Source organism: Anomaloglossus baeobatrachus, chromosome 1 (genome assembly GCF_048569485.1).
Source record: "Anomaloglossus baeobatrachus isolate aAnoBae1 chromosome 1, aAnoBae1.hap1, whole genome shotgun sequence".
NCBI classification, from domain to species: domain Eukaryota; kingdom Metazoa; phylum Chordata; class Amphibia; order Anura; family Aromobatidae; genus Anomaloglossus; species Anomaloglossus baeobatrachus.
Genome location: NC_134353.1, coordinates 620,326,525 through 620,343,444, shown reverse-complemented (window position 1 = coordinate 620,343,444; position 16,920 = coordinate 620,326,525). Strand labels below are relative to the sequence as shown.

The window sequence follows — 16,920 nt, the reverse complement described above, 5'->3', positions numbered from 1 at the left end:
CTGAAGCCAAGTTGCAAAGCTTTAAATATGTTTTACTACAAGTAATATATTAGATTTAAAAACTGCTTCATAGTTGAATTTCTATATTTTTATCGCTTTGAATGTTTTTGAAAACAAAAGCCAAAAAGTCATGTTTGCAGTGTTAAACTTCTTTATATACCTATTGTGAGTAAAATAAATGTGCTGATATAGCTTCTTATATGGGAAGGTGACTTAAGGTAAATAAAGGAATAAAAGAGAAAAAAAACATGTAGCGCATATAATGCAAACAATACATTGGGTGAGTATTTTGAACACTAAAAACAGGCTGAGATCTCAGCCATCGGTAAGAAGAAGCTTGCTGCCTTCATTGTTTGAGGGAGGCAGTAATAGGACTTGATTAATGAGAAAGATAAAGTCACAGTTGAGAGAATCAATAAAATCCAAACTTGTGGGAGAGATGTAATGTTAGTGATTTAACAGTTGGTCGGACTTTAAGAACACAGGATGAACTTTTTTATTATAACAAGGTGTGATACCATTTACTTGTTCTGGAAATGGGACAGAAAATAGGGAGTACCTTATAAAGTATAAAAATTGCATTAAAATAGGGCAGCACAACACAATGAATAATCTGTTCACTCTGAATCTATTTCTCAAGATTTACAGAGCATTTACATATCCAACAGTGATGTACACTGAATTATACTCCTGTCATATAATTTATATAGACAGATAGATAGATAGATAGATGGATAGATAGATGGATAGATAGATAGATAGTAAGATAGATAGATAGATATATAGATAGATAGATAGATAGATTTTTACTGCACTTTTAACATTTTTTTCATTGGGACAAATGATCTTCCAAATGCTAAAAGCCCTATATCTCCAGAATAAAAACGCTTCACTGATAGTTAAATAATATTGTGGGGAGCCACCGCCAAGGTTCCAGATGTTGCTGAGGGACCAGCTGTGACATGTCGTACTGATGCCGCAGATGATAGCTTACGGTAGCTGAACTGGGTTGTTGGACCCCTAAAAACATCCCTTGTGTCTACAATAATTGTTAATAAAAGGAGTGTGCACTTATGGAGACAGTCAATATGATTCCCTTGGAGGACACTCCTATAGATGTGATGTCTTGGTGCAGGTGTTGGAGTGCCCATGATGTCAATGCAATTGTAGCAAAAAAACACGTGAACTTTCAACCATAACATTTCTTTACTGAAGGGAAATTCAGTAACAAACAACAGGTTACAGTGTCTCAAGACACAGTGGATGTAGTACACATAAAAGGATACACTAAGAATTGTTAGTAAGAATGGTTTGGTTTTCTTCTGAACTGAAAGGTTTGGAGCTTCTCATGGCAAAAGAGAACACTTCACTTGATTTGGTACTTAGGAATAGATATAAGAAAACACAATCCAGGTAATGCTTTACTGATTCAGGGACCATCATGGGTTGGCTCCCTGTAGTGACATTCGTAATGTTTGTGATGTGCAGTGGTTTCAGCTCGAGGGTCAAAAAGAGACCAGAATGCAAGAAACCACATCCTTATCTCTGCTGACTATTTTCATAGCTCTGTTTGGAGATTTGATCCAGTGACCTGTTGTTGCTGATGGTTGATGGTTTCTATTGTCCTCCCTTCTTGGTTTGCTTCTCTCCAGGTGTTTCTAATTTCCCTATTGTAGTTTGCCCGATCGCATCCTGGGTTGGGTTATAAATGTTCACCTTTCACTGCACTTCATTGCTGGCTACTGTATATATCTAGGTCGCCTTTCTCAAGGAGTCCTGCTCTTTACCTTGTAAATATAAAAGTACAATTTTCTTCATCACTTGTGCAGTAATTTAAGACAATACAATTTTCGCCATTTTCTGTCCAAATCTGGAATAAGCTTTAAGTTTTGACTTCTTGTCTCTAATATTTGTTGAATTCTTAATTGATGCTGATTGGCCGCCCCTCATCTTTTATACTGGCTATGGTAGACTAACCTGATTGGCTCCATTAGACCATGTTATGTGGTAACTTTAGGGGTTTATGGGGAAGTCCACCTGGATTGGTCTAATGTCTTCAGCTTGCAGTGAAACTCTTCAGCAATTTGTGGCATGGTGTGGGGCATTGTTGGGAGGCCAATCCACACAAATTAAATAAAAAAACTTTTCAAATTCATGGTGACCTTAGATTTTTAAGAAATTTGTCTCAAAGTCAATCCTCCATGGAACAATCCAATAATTTGTTGTACATTTAAAAATATAATCAATTAATACATTAAACAAACAAAAGAACAATTTTAACGTCAATTGGTACACCAGATGATGTTTTCTATCAGCATGGAATTTATCCAGGAATAATTTATGTGTGTATGTTCATAAGAACTAAGGAAAGATTCACTCCTATATGGTAGCAACAATTTTGGAGAATGATGACACCTCAGTATGGACTGGAGTTAATTTCTGTGAGTGGTGATTGCTTCCTCTCCATGGCTAAACTAGGACTAGATCGATAGGGTTTGAGCCAGGTTACAAAAAGTATGTCATCACTGAGCTGCGAAACTCTTTCCTCTATTTCTATGGTAGCTTAATGTGAGGAGACTGAATAGTAGATTGCATCAACATACTGATCAGATTGCATATTAATCAATCCTCAGTGTATGCATATACAATACATTTACAATTCCTAACTCGCAGTGCCAAGATAATTCTGACACATTCGAACAGATCTACTGCCATATAACAACCATTTCATTCAGCAGCAGTAGGACGCTTATCAAAATACCACAGCCACTCCTTGAGTTTTTAATAATATTTCTTATTAGGATATATTATTTTACAATGCATAACTTATACATTTTATAAAACTTCAGAGGTATGAAGAATTTAAAATGTACTATGTTAATCTTGCATCCACTATGAGCAGATTACTGAGCAGCAACAGCCTCAAAAAATTATGTTGACCCAGTAAAGGCTATTTTGAGTGGTGCATGTATTTGAAACCTCATACAGCTCTGTTGTTTTCCATTATGCTTTATACAGATGCTACACAGGAGCTTTAGTTAAGAACTGATACAAGTCAATAATTTAACAGCAATATTTTTCTTCTTCTCTTATCCCATAAAGTGCACAATGCTTCAGTCAACGGTGTTATCTTTTTTTTCTTTGCCTAGGAAGTTTTTGGAATGCCGCTTCATTTAGTATAGTATCATCTTATCTACATTTCCCTACCTTTGATGGTGAATTTAGTGCAGACGTATCTTTTTTCTTCAAAACTGCATCACCATCTGGATTATTCTTGGAAAACCTTGGAATTAAAGATTTTATTCGGATAGAATTGGAATGTAAGTCTGTTTCCTCATTCTTTTATCGATAAGTAAGAAAAATTGAAGTTTAAATGTCAATCTACATTGAAATTCAAAGCTATAATTAGTCATTCTAGCGGCATCACCAACATTAACCAATTTTCTTACGCTACTATATGTATGTATATATTGGTGCTTTTATTGGAGTGACATATAAAGGCTCTAATTTGAAATAGTTTCTAGTAGAAACGAGTACAAGTATTCAACAATATAATTTTTCTTGTAGATATTTTAATATGGGATTTCTCCCCCAAAAAAAGTGTTTAGAAGAACTGAGAGTCCTCAGTGGTTGATACCATGCAATGGCTAAAATTGCTTAGCCATTAAAAGGCATCAATTACTGAGGACTCTCAGTTCTCCTAAACATTTTTTTCTATCCACTGGATAACACAGTACAAATATATATTTTACCTGATGTCTCCCAAATCAGTCATTACAAATAAAATATGAATTGACAGTGATATACAGTGTGTGTGTGTATATATATATATATATATATATATATATATATATATATATATATATATACACAGTGCCTTGCAAAAGTATTCGGCCCCCTTGAATTTTTCAAACTTTTCCCACATTTCAGGGGCTTCAAACATAAAGATAAAAATTTTAATGTTATGGTGAAGAATCAAGAACAAGTGGGACACAATTGTGAAGTTGAACGAAATGTATTGCTTATTTGCTTATTTTCCCCTGTACCTGTATAAATTCTGGCCGATGACGGGTTCATGCAGCTGGTTTTGAATCCCCTATTAAATCGATGGCTGGACCATATATGACAAGCTTTTCTCCCCCCCATTCCCCTTTTGTGCCTCCCTTATTTCCTCATAGACTGTAAGCTTATGAGCAGGGCTCTCACTGCTCTTGGTATCTTAATTTTGTTATTTTGTATTGTCTCATATTGTCTGTATATGTCTCCTGTGAATTGTAAAGCGCTGCGGAATATGTTGGCGCTATAGAAATAAAACGTATTATTATTATTATTTTAAACTTTTGTAAAAAATAAATAACTGAAAAGTGGAGTGAGCAATATTATTCGGCCCCTTTAAGTTAATACTTTATAGCGCCACCTTTTGCTGCGATTAAAGCTGCAAGTCGCTTGGGGTATGTCTCTATCAGTTTTGCACATCAAGAGACTGAATTGCTTGCCCATTATTCCTGTGCAAATAGCTCGAGCTGTGTGAGGTTGAACGGAGAGTGTTTGGGAACAGCAGCTTTAAGCTCTTTCCATAGATTCTCGATTGGATTCAGGTCTGGACTTTGACTTGGCCATTCTAACAACTGGATACATTTATTTGTAAACCATTCCATTGTAGATTTTGATTTAGGTTTGGGATCATTGTCTTGTTGGAAGACAAATCTCCGTCCCAGTCTCAGGTCTTTTGCAGACTCCAACAGGTTTTCTTCAAGAATGGTCCTGTATTTGGCTCCATCCATCTTCCCATCAATTTTAACCATCTTCCCTGTCCCTGCTGAAGAAAAGCAGGCCCAAACCATGATGCTGCCACCACCATGTTTTGCAGTGAGGATGGTGTGTTCAGGGTGATGAGCTGTGTTCCTTTTACGGAAAATATATCGTTTAGCATTGTGCCAAATAGTTCGATTTTGATTTCATCTGACCAGAGCACCTTCTTCCACATATTTGGTGTGTTTCCCAGGTGGCTTGTGGCAAACTTAATCAACACTTTTATGGATATTTTTGAGAAATGGCTTTCTTCTGGCCACTCTTCCATAAAGGCCAGATTTGTGCAGTGTACAACTGATTGTTGTCCTATGGACAGACTCTCCCACCTCAGCTGTAGATCTCTGCAGTTCATTCAGAGTGATCATGGGCCTCTTGGCTGCATCTCTGATTAGACTTCTTGTTTGAAATGAAAATTTGAATGGATGGCCGGGTCTTGCTAGATTTGCAGTGGTATGATACTCTTTCCATTTATATATGATCGCTTGCATAGTGCTCCTTGGGATATTTAAAGTTTTGGAAATCTTTTTGTAACCAAATCCAGCTTTAAACTTCTCCACAACTGTTACGGTTGCTGCGAGCACTGGAGACTATGTCCAGATTTCTTGCTACTGCACATGTGCGAGCGCTGGAGACTAAGTCCAGATTTCTTGCTACTGCACATGTGCGAGCGCTGGAGACTAAGTCCAGATTTCTTGCTACTGCACATGTGCGAGCGCTGGAGACTAAGTCCAGATTTCTTGCTACTGCACATGTGCGAGCGCCGGAGACTAAGTCCAATCTTGGAGCCATTGCACATGTGCGGGTGACATCATCGCTGACACGAGGTCACATGTCTCTGACACCTTCTATGCCGATTGGTCGCTGGTCATGTGCTTGTGACGTCTTGCTCGGTGATAGGCCAGCATGACGTCACTCCTGTCGTTCTGGCAGCGGATTGGCTCTGGTGTCCTCCATCTTGGATGAGGCACAGAGTCTATATAAGACCCTGACACACGCCGCATGGTGCTCAGTCCTCTTGGTTCATGCATATGAGTAGACGCTCTGTGCGCGTTCCTCTAGGCATTCCTCTGTCTATGCTAGGTGAGCGCTACCGGCAGGGTAGCGTTCTTATACCTTACAGCTTCGGCTGCTGTCCGTATCCTTACCTCTTAGGGGAGCGGACATAGGCAGGTGCCTGAGGCACATGGTCTGGCTGGGCCTTGTGATTCTACTCGTAGGTGGACGTTGCCGCTAGGGTAACGTTCCTTATACTGCGTCTGGCAGTTGTTCGTATCCTCGCACACTAGGGGAGCGAACAGAGGTAGGAGCTTTGTGCGGCTTACGCTGCTGTTCGTCTCTTTTGCACCACTAGAAGAGCGGACCTAGGCAGGTGCCATATCTAGTGGTTCGTGTCCTCGCACACTAGTGGAGCGAACGCAGGTAGGAGCTTTGTGCGGCTTATGCTGCTGTTCGTCTCTTTTGCACCACTAGAAGAGCGGACCTAGGTAGGTGCCATTTCGCACACATTGCCTTTGTCTCTGTGATTATTAACAGAGATCATTCCACACACCCTCCAAGTAAGGGAGGAATTGCTTTACTTACTTATTATATCCTTCTGTGAGTTAACAGAGGTATTGCACTCTGCCATAGTCTGCAGCAAAGTCTTTGCACGGTGGACCCTGACTGTCTGATACTCCTTTCGGTTATTATCAGACAGCCCCCCGTAACATTAGGACTGAGCCAAGGGTCTGGCAGTTATGGCAGAATATCAGCAGTTACACCGTTACATACAAGTACTTGAGTCACGGCTCAAGAGTATAGAGGATAAACCTCAGACCATGGTGACATCTGCACATGATCCTCGACTTGCTCTGCCAAACAGATATTCTGGCGATGCCAGATCATGTCGTGGTTTCATTAGTCAGTGTCAGATACACCTAGAGGTCAACTCTTCTCGCTTCTCTACGGAGAGGTCCAGAGTAGGCTTTATCATCTCCTTACTTCAGGACAAAGCCTTAGAATGGGCGACTCCCCTATGGGAGCGCTCTGATGTGGTTACTCTGAGACATCAAGACTTTCTTGATGCTCTTAAGGCGTTATTTATGGGTCCGCAGATTACCCATGATGCGGCCCTGAGACTGTTAGATCTATCTCAGGGTTCGTTATCCACTAGTTCTTATGCCATTGCTTTTAGAACTCTGGTGGCAGAACTAGATTGGCCAGAGAAGGTGTTGATTCCTATCTTCTGGAGAGGGTTGGCAGGCTATGTCAAGGATGCCCTTGCTACTCGTGAGGTCCCTGCTTCTCTGGAGGACTTGATCACAGTAGCAACGAGGATCGATGTACGCCATAAGGAACGTAGACTCGAGGTCTCTTCCTCACGCCCTAAGCATCGGGCTATTCCAGTTGTTGAGGGTCCACTACCATCTTCCTCAGCATCTGAAACATCTCCCACTCCTATGGAGTTAGGTCATACGTTCTCCAGACTACGCAAGTCTGGTCCTCCTATATGTTACGTATGTCGTCAGGCTGGGCACTATGCCAACAAGTGTCCTAGTCGTCAGGGAAACTCCCTGGCCTAGTAATCATTAGAGGGGGGTTACTAGAGACGTCTTCTGCACCCTCTAAGTGTTGTATCCCAGGTCAGCTCTCGTTATCTGAGAATACATGGCCTATTATGGCTTTTGTGGATTCCGGAGCTGACGGGATTTTTGTGTCCTCAGGATTTGTAAAGGGACACAATATTCCCTCTATCATGTTAGAGGCGCCTATTCCTGTCCGTGTTGTTAATGGAACTATGTTGTCTGACTCCATTACATTGAGGACAGTTCCCTTGCGCCTTTCCCTGTCTCAGGGTCACATAGAGGAGATTTCTTTTCTTGTTTTGCCTGAGGGTATAGACGACGTCCTTCTGGGTCTTCCATGGCTTCGGACTCATGCTCCTCACATTGACTGGGAGTCTGACAGCATTATTAGTTGGGGTTCGAAATGTCAGTCCCGATGTCTTCCCTTACCACCTAAGGTCGTTGCGGTTGCATCAACTGATCTCTCTCCCATACCTACACCCTATTTGGATTTCGCTGACGTGTTCTCCAAACAGGGTGCTGAGGTTCTTCCACCCCATAGGCCGTATGACTGTGCCATAGACCTTATCCCAGGTTCGGTTCCACCTAAAGGCAGGGTTTACCCCCTGTCGATACCTGAGTCGGAGGCCATGTCGACCTATATAAGAGAGAGTTTAGAGAAGGGGTTCATTCGTAAGTCTGTCTCTCCCGCGGGAGCTGGGTTTTTCTTTGTTAGGAAGAAAGAGGGTGATTTGCGTCCCTGCATAGATTACAGGGGTCTCAACGCAATCACAATAAAGAACAAATACCCATTACCTTTAATTTCGGAGCTCTTTGACAGACTGAGAGGAGCTCAAGTTTTTACGAAGTTGGATCTGCGGGGTGCGTATAACTTGGTACGAATTCGAAAGGGTGACGAATGGAAGACCGCTTTTAACACCCGAGACGGTCACTATGAATACCTCGTCATGCCTTTTGGGTTATGTAATGCACCCGCAGTATTTCAGGACTTCGTAAACGATGTGTTCAGGGATTTACTGTTATCCTCAGTAGTGGTGTATCTAGACGACATCCTGATTTTTTCTCCTGATCTGGAGACTCATCGTCAGGATGTCGTTCGTGTCCTTTCCCGTTTAAGGGAGCACTCATTGTTTGCTAAACTCGAGAAATGTGTATTCGAGCAGTCCTCATTGCCTTTTTTGGGTTACATTATCTCACAAGAGGGTCTGGCTATGGATCCTGCGAAGCTCTCTGCTGTCCTGCAATGGTCCGAACCTCATTCCTTGAAGGCGGTGCAACGCTTCTTAGGATTCATAAATTATTACAGGCAGTTCATACCCCATTTTTCTACTTTGGTGGCCCCTTTGGTGGCCTTGACTAAGAAAGGTGCTAATCCCAAAGCCTGGTCTACTGAGACATCTCAGGCTTTTGAGGCAGTAAAAAGACACTTTTCAACTGCTCCCGTTCTTCAAAGACCCGATGAGAATAAGCCCTTCCTCTTAGAGGTTGATGCCTCTTCAGTGGGTGCTGGTGCGGTCTTGTATCAAAAGAACGGTGCAGGTAGAAAGAGGCCGTGTTTCTTCTTTGCTAAAACCTTTTCACCGGCAGAGAGAAACTATACCATTGGGGATAGGGAACTGCTCGCCTTGAGATTAGCCTTGGAGGAGTGGCGTCACTTGCTGGAAGGAGCGAAACATCCTTTCCAGGTCTATACAGACCATAAGAATCTGACGTACTTACAAACCGCTCAGCGTCTGAATCCTCGCCAAGCCCGCTGGTCCTTGTTTTTCTCCCGCTTTCACTTCTCCATCAACTATCTGTCTGGGAGTAAGAATAACAAGGCAGACGCCCTGTCTCGCTCTATGCTTTCTACCCAGGAAGAGATTGACGAACCTCGTCTTATCCTTCCCTCCAGGGTTTTTCATACGCTCTCCCCTGTGACGTTAGACCAAATCCCACCGGGCAAGACCTTTGTTCCGCCTGATCGACAGAATGATATACTGTCATGGGCCCACACCTCAAAGGTGGGTGGGCATTTTGGTATTAGGCGGACACGAGAGTTACTGGAGAGGTGGTATTGGTGGCCACACTTAGCCAGCCACGTCAAGAGATATGTCGGTTCCTGCTACTCGTGTGCTCGCAACCGTCCATTACGGCAGAGACCGGCTGGGCTCTTGCATCCTTTACCAGTGCCAGATAGACCATGGGAGGTGGTAGGCATCGACTTTGTGGGTGATCTTCCATGTTCACAGGGACATAGATTTGTGTGGGTCATTACGGACCATTTCTCCCGGATGGTTCATCTCGTACCGTTATCGAGAATCCCATCTTCCAGGGTACTAGCCAAACTATTCCTCAAGCATGTCTTTAGGCTTCACGGGATGCCAGATCGTATCATTTGTGATAGAGGCCCGCAATTTACTTCCCGTTTCTGGCGAGATCTTTGTAGCCTTCTGCAAATTGAGTTGAATCTCTCTTCGGCATACCATCCGGAGACTAATGGTTTGGTTGAACGTACCAATCAATCTATGATTATATACCTTCGACACTTTGTTGCTGAGAACCACGATAACTGGTCCTCCCTCCTACCCTGGGCAGAATTTGCCCTTAACAATTCGCTGGCTGAGGCCACTGGGCAGACACCGTTCGTACTCAATAATGGGCAACACCCTAGGGTACCGGTACCGTTTCCCGCTGCTGCACCTCCTCCTCTTGTGGCCGACTGGGCAACTAATGCCAGAGAGGTTTGGGATCAGACTCAAGAGTCGATCCAAGCAGCTAAGGACCGTATGAAGACGGTGTCCGATCGGTTTCGTCGCCCGGCTCCTGTCTTTTCTCCAGGGGACTTTGTGTGGCTCTCTGCAAAACACGTGAGACTTAGAGTGAGCTCTGTCAAATTTGCTCCTCGCTTCCTGGGTCCTTATGAGGTTCTTCGACAGGTAAATCCTGTAGTCTATCAATTGAAGTTACCTGTCCATCTTAGGATTCATGACAAATTCCATGTCTCACTGCTAAAGCCGGCTATTTTACCTCACGCTCGTGAAGTGCACTCTCCTGCCTCTGATTCCTCTTGCTCTAGCTATGAGGTCCGAGCCATAGTTGGTTCTAAGATGGTTAGAGGGCGCAGGTTCTTCTTGATAGATTGGGAGGGCTATGGCCCGGAACATCGCTCTTGGGAGCCTGAGGAGGCTGTCCATGCTCCCGACTTAGTTGCCGATTACCTGCGTCGCCGGGAGGGGGGCCCTTGAGGGGGAGGTACTGTTACGGTTGCTGCGAGCACTGGAGACTATGTCCAGATTTCTTGCTACTGCACATGTGCGAGCGCTGGAGACTAAGTCCAGATTTCTTGCTACTGCACATGTGCGAGCGCTGGAGACTAAGTCCAGATTTCTTGCTACTGCACATGTGCGAGCGCTGGAGACTAAGTCCAGATTTCTTGCTACTGCACATGTGCGAGCGCCGGAGACTAAGTCCAATCTTGGAGCCATTGCACATGTGCGGGTGACATCATCGCTGACACGAGGTCACATGTCTCTGACACCTTCTATGCCGATTGGTCGCTGGTCATGTGCTTGTGACGTCTTGCTCGGTGATAGGCCAGCATGACGTCACTCCTGTCGTTCTGGCAGCGGATTGGCTCTGGTGTCCTCCATCTTGGATGAGGCACAGAGTCTATATAAGACCCTGACACACGCCGCATGGTGCTCAGTCCTCTTGGTTCATGCATATGAGTAGACGCTCTGTGCGCGTTCCTCTAGGCATTCCTCTGTCTATGCTAGGTGAGCGCTACCGGCAGGGTAGCGTTCTTATACCTTACAGCTTCGGCTGCTGTCCGTATCCTTACCTCTTAGGGGAGCGGACATAGGCAGGTGCCTGAGGCACATGGTCTGGCTGGGCCTTGTGATTCTACTCGTAGGTGGACGTTGCCGCTAGGGTAACGTTCCTTATACTGCGTCTGGCAGTTGTTCGTATCCTCGCACACTAGGGGAGCGAACAGAGGTAGGAGCTTTGTGCGGCTTACGCTGCTGTTCGTCTCTTTTGCACCACTAGAAGAGCGGACCTAGGCAGGTGCCATATCTAGTGGTTCGTGTCCTCGCACACTAGTGGAGCGAACGCAGGTAGGAGCTTTGTGCGGCTTATGCTCCTGTTCGTCTCTTTTGCACCACTAGAAGAGCGGACCTAGGTAGGTGCCATTTCGCACACATTGCCTTTGTCTCTGTGATTATTAACAGAGATCATTCCACACACCCTCCAAGTAAGGGAGGAATTGCTTTACTTACTTATTATATCCTTCTGTGAGTTAACAGAGGTATTGCACTCTGCCATAGTCTGCAGCAAAGTCTTTGCACGGTGGACCCTGACTGTCTGATACTCCTTTCGGTTATTATCAGACAGCCCCCCGTAACATTAACAGTATCACGGACCTACCTGTTTTGTTCCTTGGTCTTCATGATGCTATCTGCGCTTTCAACAGAACACTGAGACTTTGACAGAGCAGGTGCATTTATTCGTAAACTTTATTACACACAGGTGGCTTATATTTATCATTATTAGTCATTTAGAACAACAATAGATCATTCAGAGATCCTCAATGAACTTCTGGAGTGAGTTTGCTGCACTGAAAGTAAAGGGGCCAAATAATATTGCATGACCCAGTTTTCAGTTGTTTATTCTTTACAAAAGTTTTTAAAATAAGCAATAAATCTCGTTCAACTTCACAATTGTGTCCCACTTGTTGTTGATTCTTCACCATAACATTAACATTTTTATCTTTATGATTGAAGTCTAAAATGTGAGAAAAGGTTGAAAAATTCAAGGGGGCCAAATACTTTCGCAAGGCACTGCATATATATATATATATATATATATATATATATATATATATATATATATATATATACACAGTGCCTACAAGTAGTATTCAACCCCCTGCAGATTTAGCAGGTTTAATAAGATGCAAATAAGTTAGAGCCTGCAAACTTCAAACAAGAGCAGGATTTATTAACAGATGCATAAATCTTACAAACCAACAAGTTATGTTGCTCAGTTAAATTTTAATACATTTTCAACATAAAAGTGTGAGTCAATTATTATTCAACCCCTAGGTTTAATATTTTGTGGAATAACCCTTGTTTGCAATTACAGCTAATAATCGTCTTTTATAAGACCTGATCAGGCCGGCACAGGTCTCTGGAGTTATCTTGGACCACTCCTCCATGCAGATCTTCTCCACGTTATCTAGGTTCTTTGGGTGTCTCATGTGGACTTTAATCTTGAGCTCCTTCCACAAGTTTTCAATTGGGTTAAGGTCAGGAGACTGACTAGGCCACTACAAAACCTTGATTTTTTCCCTCTTGAGCCAGGCCTTGGTTTTCTTGGCTGTGTGCTTTGGGTCGTTGTCTTGTTGGAAGATGAAATGACGACCCATCTTAAGATCCTTGATGGAGGAGCGGAGGTTCTTGGCCAAAACCTCCAAGTAGGCCGTGCTATCCATCTTCCCATGGATGCGGACCAGATGGCCAGGCCCCTTGGCTGAGAAACAGCCCCACAGCATGATGCTGCCACCACCATACTTGACTGTAGGGATGGTATTCTTGGGGTCATATGCAGTGCCATCCAGTCTCCAAACGTCACGTGTGTGGTTGGCACCAAAGATCTCGATCTTGGTCTCATCAGACCAGAGAACCTTGAACCAGTCTATCTCAGAGTCCTCCAAGTGATCATGAGCAAACTGTAGACGAACCTTGACATGATGCTTTGAAAGTAAAGGTACCTTACGGGCTCGTCTGGAACGGAGACCATTGCGGTGGAGTATGTTACTTATGGTATTGACTGAAACCAATGTCCCCACTGCCATGAGATCTTCCCGGAGCTCCTTCTTTGTTGTCCTTGGGTTAGCCTTGACTCTTCGGACAAGCCGGGCTTCGGCACGGGTGGAAACTTTCAAAGGCTGTCCAGGCCGTGGAAGGCTAACAGTAGTTCCATAAGCCTTCCACTGCCGTATGATGCTCCCAACAGTGGAGACAGGTAGGCCCAACTCCTTGGAAAGGGTTTTGTACCCCTTGCCAGCCTTGTGACCCTCCACGATCTTGTCTCTGATGGCCTTGGAATGCTTCTTTGTTTTTCCCATGTTGACCAAGTATGAGTGCTGTTCACAAGTTTGGGGAGGGTCTTATTTAGTCAGAAAAGGCTGAAAAAAGAGATAATTAATCCAAACATGTGAAGCTCATTGTTCTTTGTGCCTGAAATACTTCTTAATACTTTAGGGGAACCAAACAGAATTCTTGTGGTTTGAAGGGTTGAATAATAAATGACCCTCTGAATAAACTTTTCACAATTTAAAAAAAAAAATAAAAAAAGAAATAACATTCTTTTTTGCTGCAGTGCATTTCACACTTTCAGGCTGATCTACAGTCCAAATGTCACAATGCCAAGTTAATTCCGAATGTGTAAACCTGCTAAATCTGCAGGGGGTTGAATACTACTTGTAGGCACTGTATATATATATATATATATATATATATATATATATATATATGTATATAGGAGAATAATTTCCAGCCGCACACTGTGAAAAACCAAAATAAATTCTACCTTATAACATAAATGGAGGTATTTGGAATATTATAATGGCCATTGCAATACCAGCCCAGCGCCCCCTCACGGCAACCTCCTTTGCTGGGTCCTACACTACACTGCATCCTCTCTGGGTTTTTAAAACCTACAAGATCAGCAGGTAAACAAAAAGGAGGCTAATGAAGAAGCCAGGTGCTGGGGTGTAAATCCAGCAAACAGAGCACTACTCCCTATTATATGCATTATACAATAGAAAAGACAGAATGAAACAGGGGTTCCCTTTCTGGTTTCCCACGCTGGTACTAAACTGACTTCAAACCGTGCTGGCAGCACTTTTACAATGTAGACAGGTGCGTGTATATATATATATATATAAATATATATATATATATATATATATATATATATATATATATATATATATATATATATATATATATATATGCACCTATATATAGGATATCACAAGAGTGAGTACACCCCTCAGTTTTGTAAATGTTTTATTATATCTTTTCATGGGAAAAAAGAATACTGAAGATATGACACTTTGATACAATGAATAGTAGTCAGTGTACAGCTTGTACAACAGTATAAGATTTGTGTGCCCTCTAAGTAACTCAACACACAGCAATTAATGTCAAAACCACTGGCAACAATACACTCCGTGACAGAACTTCTGTTGCTTATCCATGTTATGTAAATAAAGGCTTATAATCTGACTTTAAATTCATTCCATTGTTTTCATAAATTACTCTTTTGAAAGCTGAAACCCTCCCAAATTTGGTTTAGGTTAGGAAAATAAAGTTGCTACAAAGCTGAAATATTGATCATTTAATGAACACAGAAAGGTTAGATTTTGGCAAGACAAAAGTTTTGTCGCCTTGTCATATAATGCACTCAATCCTACTTTACATCCTCACCTGTGCTCATTAAATGATCGGTTAATTAGTGGGTGTGTATAAAAAGAAACCCAGCACCCCAAACCTTCACTTGAACTGCAACTTGACCTCTGACAACATGCCAAAATCCACCCTGTGACCAAAGCCTTGATTATCAAGAGGCTGAAGACCAGATCCACTGTAGAGGTGGCTGGCACCTTTACTGTGTCTCAGTGTTAAGTACAAAGAATGAAAAAAAGATTTGAAGAGACTAGAGATGTTTTTTACAAGCTCAGGTTCAGCAGACCCTGCAAGACAATTGCTCAGGAGGAACGTTTGTTGGTTAGAAAATCCAAAGCCAGCCCCCATTCACTGCAGCAGAGCTCCAACAGGCATGGTCACCTCAAGTCCCTGTGTCAACTAGAACAGTTTGTAGGATTTTGTCTAGAAATGGCCTCCATGGTCGAATCAGTGACTAGAAGCCAGCACTAAACAAAAGGAAATTATAAAACTGTGTGGCATTTGCCAAGTCCCACAGCCTGCTAAACAGATCAACGCTGGAAAAGTGGCAGAAGGTGGATTTTTCTGATGAATCTTTAGTTGAATTACACCACAGCCACCGTAAATACTGTTGGAGACCTACTAGAGCCCGTATGGATCAAAAATACTCCCAGAAAACAGTTAAATTTGGTGGCTGAAAGATCATGGTCTGGAGTTACATTCAGTATGGGGGTGTGCGAAACATTTGCAAGGTGGAAGGCAATATCAGTAGCCTAACATATCAAGAAGTATTACTGTATTTTTCGGACCATAAGATGCACTTTTTTTCCTCCAAATGTTGGGGGAAAGTGGGGGGTGCGTCTTATGGTCTGAATGTGGCTGCGGGGAATGTGGGTGCTGCGGTGGAGCGGGTCATCGGGGGCACGAGCAGGCTGTAGCAGCCTGCCGTGACCACGTTGACCCGCTCATTTAATATGCACGCCCATCCCCTGCCCATCATCCCTCAGCGCTGAAGCCGGCGCTGACAGGTGGGCTGGATGATGGGCGGGGGATAAACAGCCGGCTCGCATGATCACCCCTGGCAACTACGGCCTGGAGTGATCATGTGCGGCTGTATTCACTGCACCCCGTGCATCATCATCAGCGCGGGGAGCAGTGAATCAGTGTACAGTACTCACCGTTCCCCTGCAGCATCGCTCATCCTCCCGTCTGTGTCAGCGGCAGCGCCGCTGATTGGAGCCGTCCCCATTACCCTGCTGGATCGCGATCATCTCCTGTGTTTGTGCCGGCGGCTGAGTGGAGACTAGCGGCGCGCACAGCGAAGACGTCGTCACTGTGCTCACGTGTCCACACGCAGCCGCTGGGACATTGGCACAGACACAGGAGATGATCGCGATCCAGCAGGGTAATGGGGACGGCTCCAATCAGCGGCGCTGCCGCTGACACAGACGGGAGGACGAGCGATGCTGCAGGGAGTGAGGTAAAGTGAGGTGAGTATGAACGTTTATTTTTTTTATGTGCCACAGGATGCGGCCATACACCAGGATTGGGGCATATTATTAGCCGGATGGGGGCATATTATGAGCCAGATGGGGGCATATTATGAGCCGGATGGGGGCATATTATGAGCCAGATGGGGGCATATTATGAGCCGGATGGGGGCATATTATGAGCCAGATGGGGGCATATTATGAGCCAGATGGGGGCATATTATGAGCCAGATGGGGGCATATTATGAGCCAGATGGGGGCATATTATGAGCCAGATGGGGGCATATTATGAGCCAGATGGGGGCATATTATGAGCCGGATGGGGGCATATTATGAGCCGGATGGGGGCATATTATGAGCCGGATGGGGGCATATTATGAGCCGGATGGAGGCATATTATGAGCCGGATGGGGGCATATTATGAGCCGGATGGGGGCATATTATGAGCCGGATGGGGGCATATTATGAGCCAGATGGGGCATATTATGAACCAGATGGGGGCATATTATGAGCCAGATGGGGCCATATGCCATGATGGGTTATATAGCAGGATGCGGCCATATGCAAGTATATAGCAGGATGCGGCCATATGCCAGTATATAGCAGGATGCGGCCATATGG

The 16,920-nt window shown here is 43.7% G+C and overlaps 1 protein-coding gene across 1 annotated transcript in view; it reads left to right on the top strand.

Annotated features, from left to right (window-relative positions):
• LOC142245804 (contactin-associated protein-like 4) overlaps positions 1–16,920 on the top strand; it is a 795,990-nt gene that overhangs the window by 620,577 nt on the left and 158,493 nt on the right. Inside the window, exon 16 of the mRNA XM_075318773.1 lies at positions 3,150–3,320. Coding sequence (XP_075174888.1) covers positions 3,150–3,320 — 171 coding nt within the window. The remainder of the gene's footprint in view (positions 1–3,149; positions 3,321–16,920) is intronic.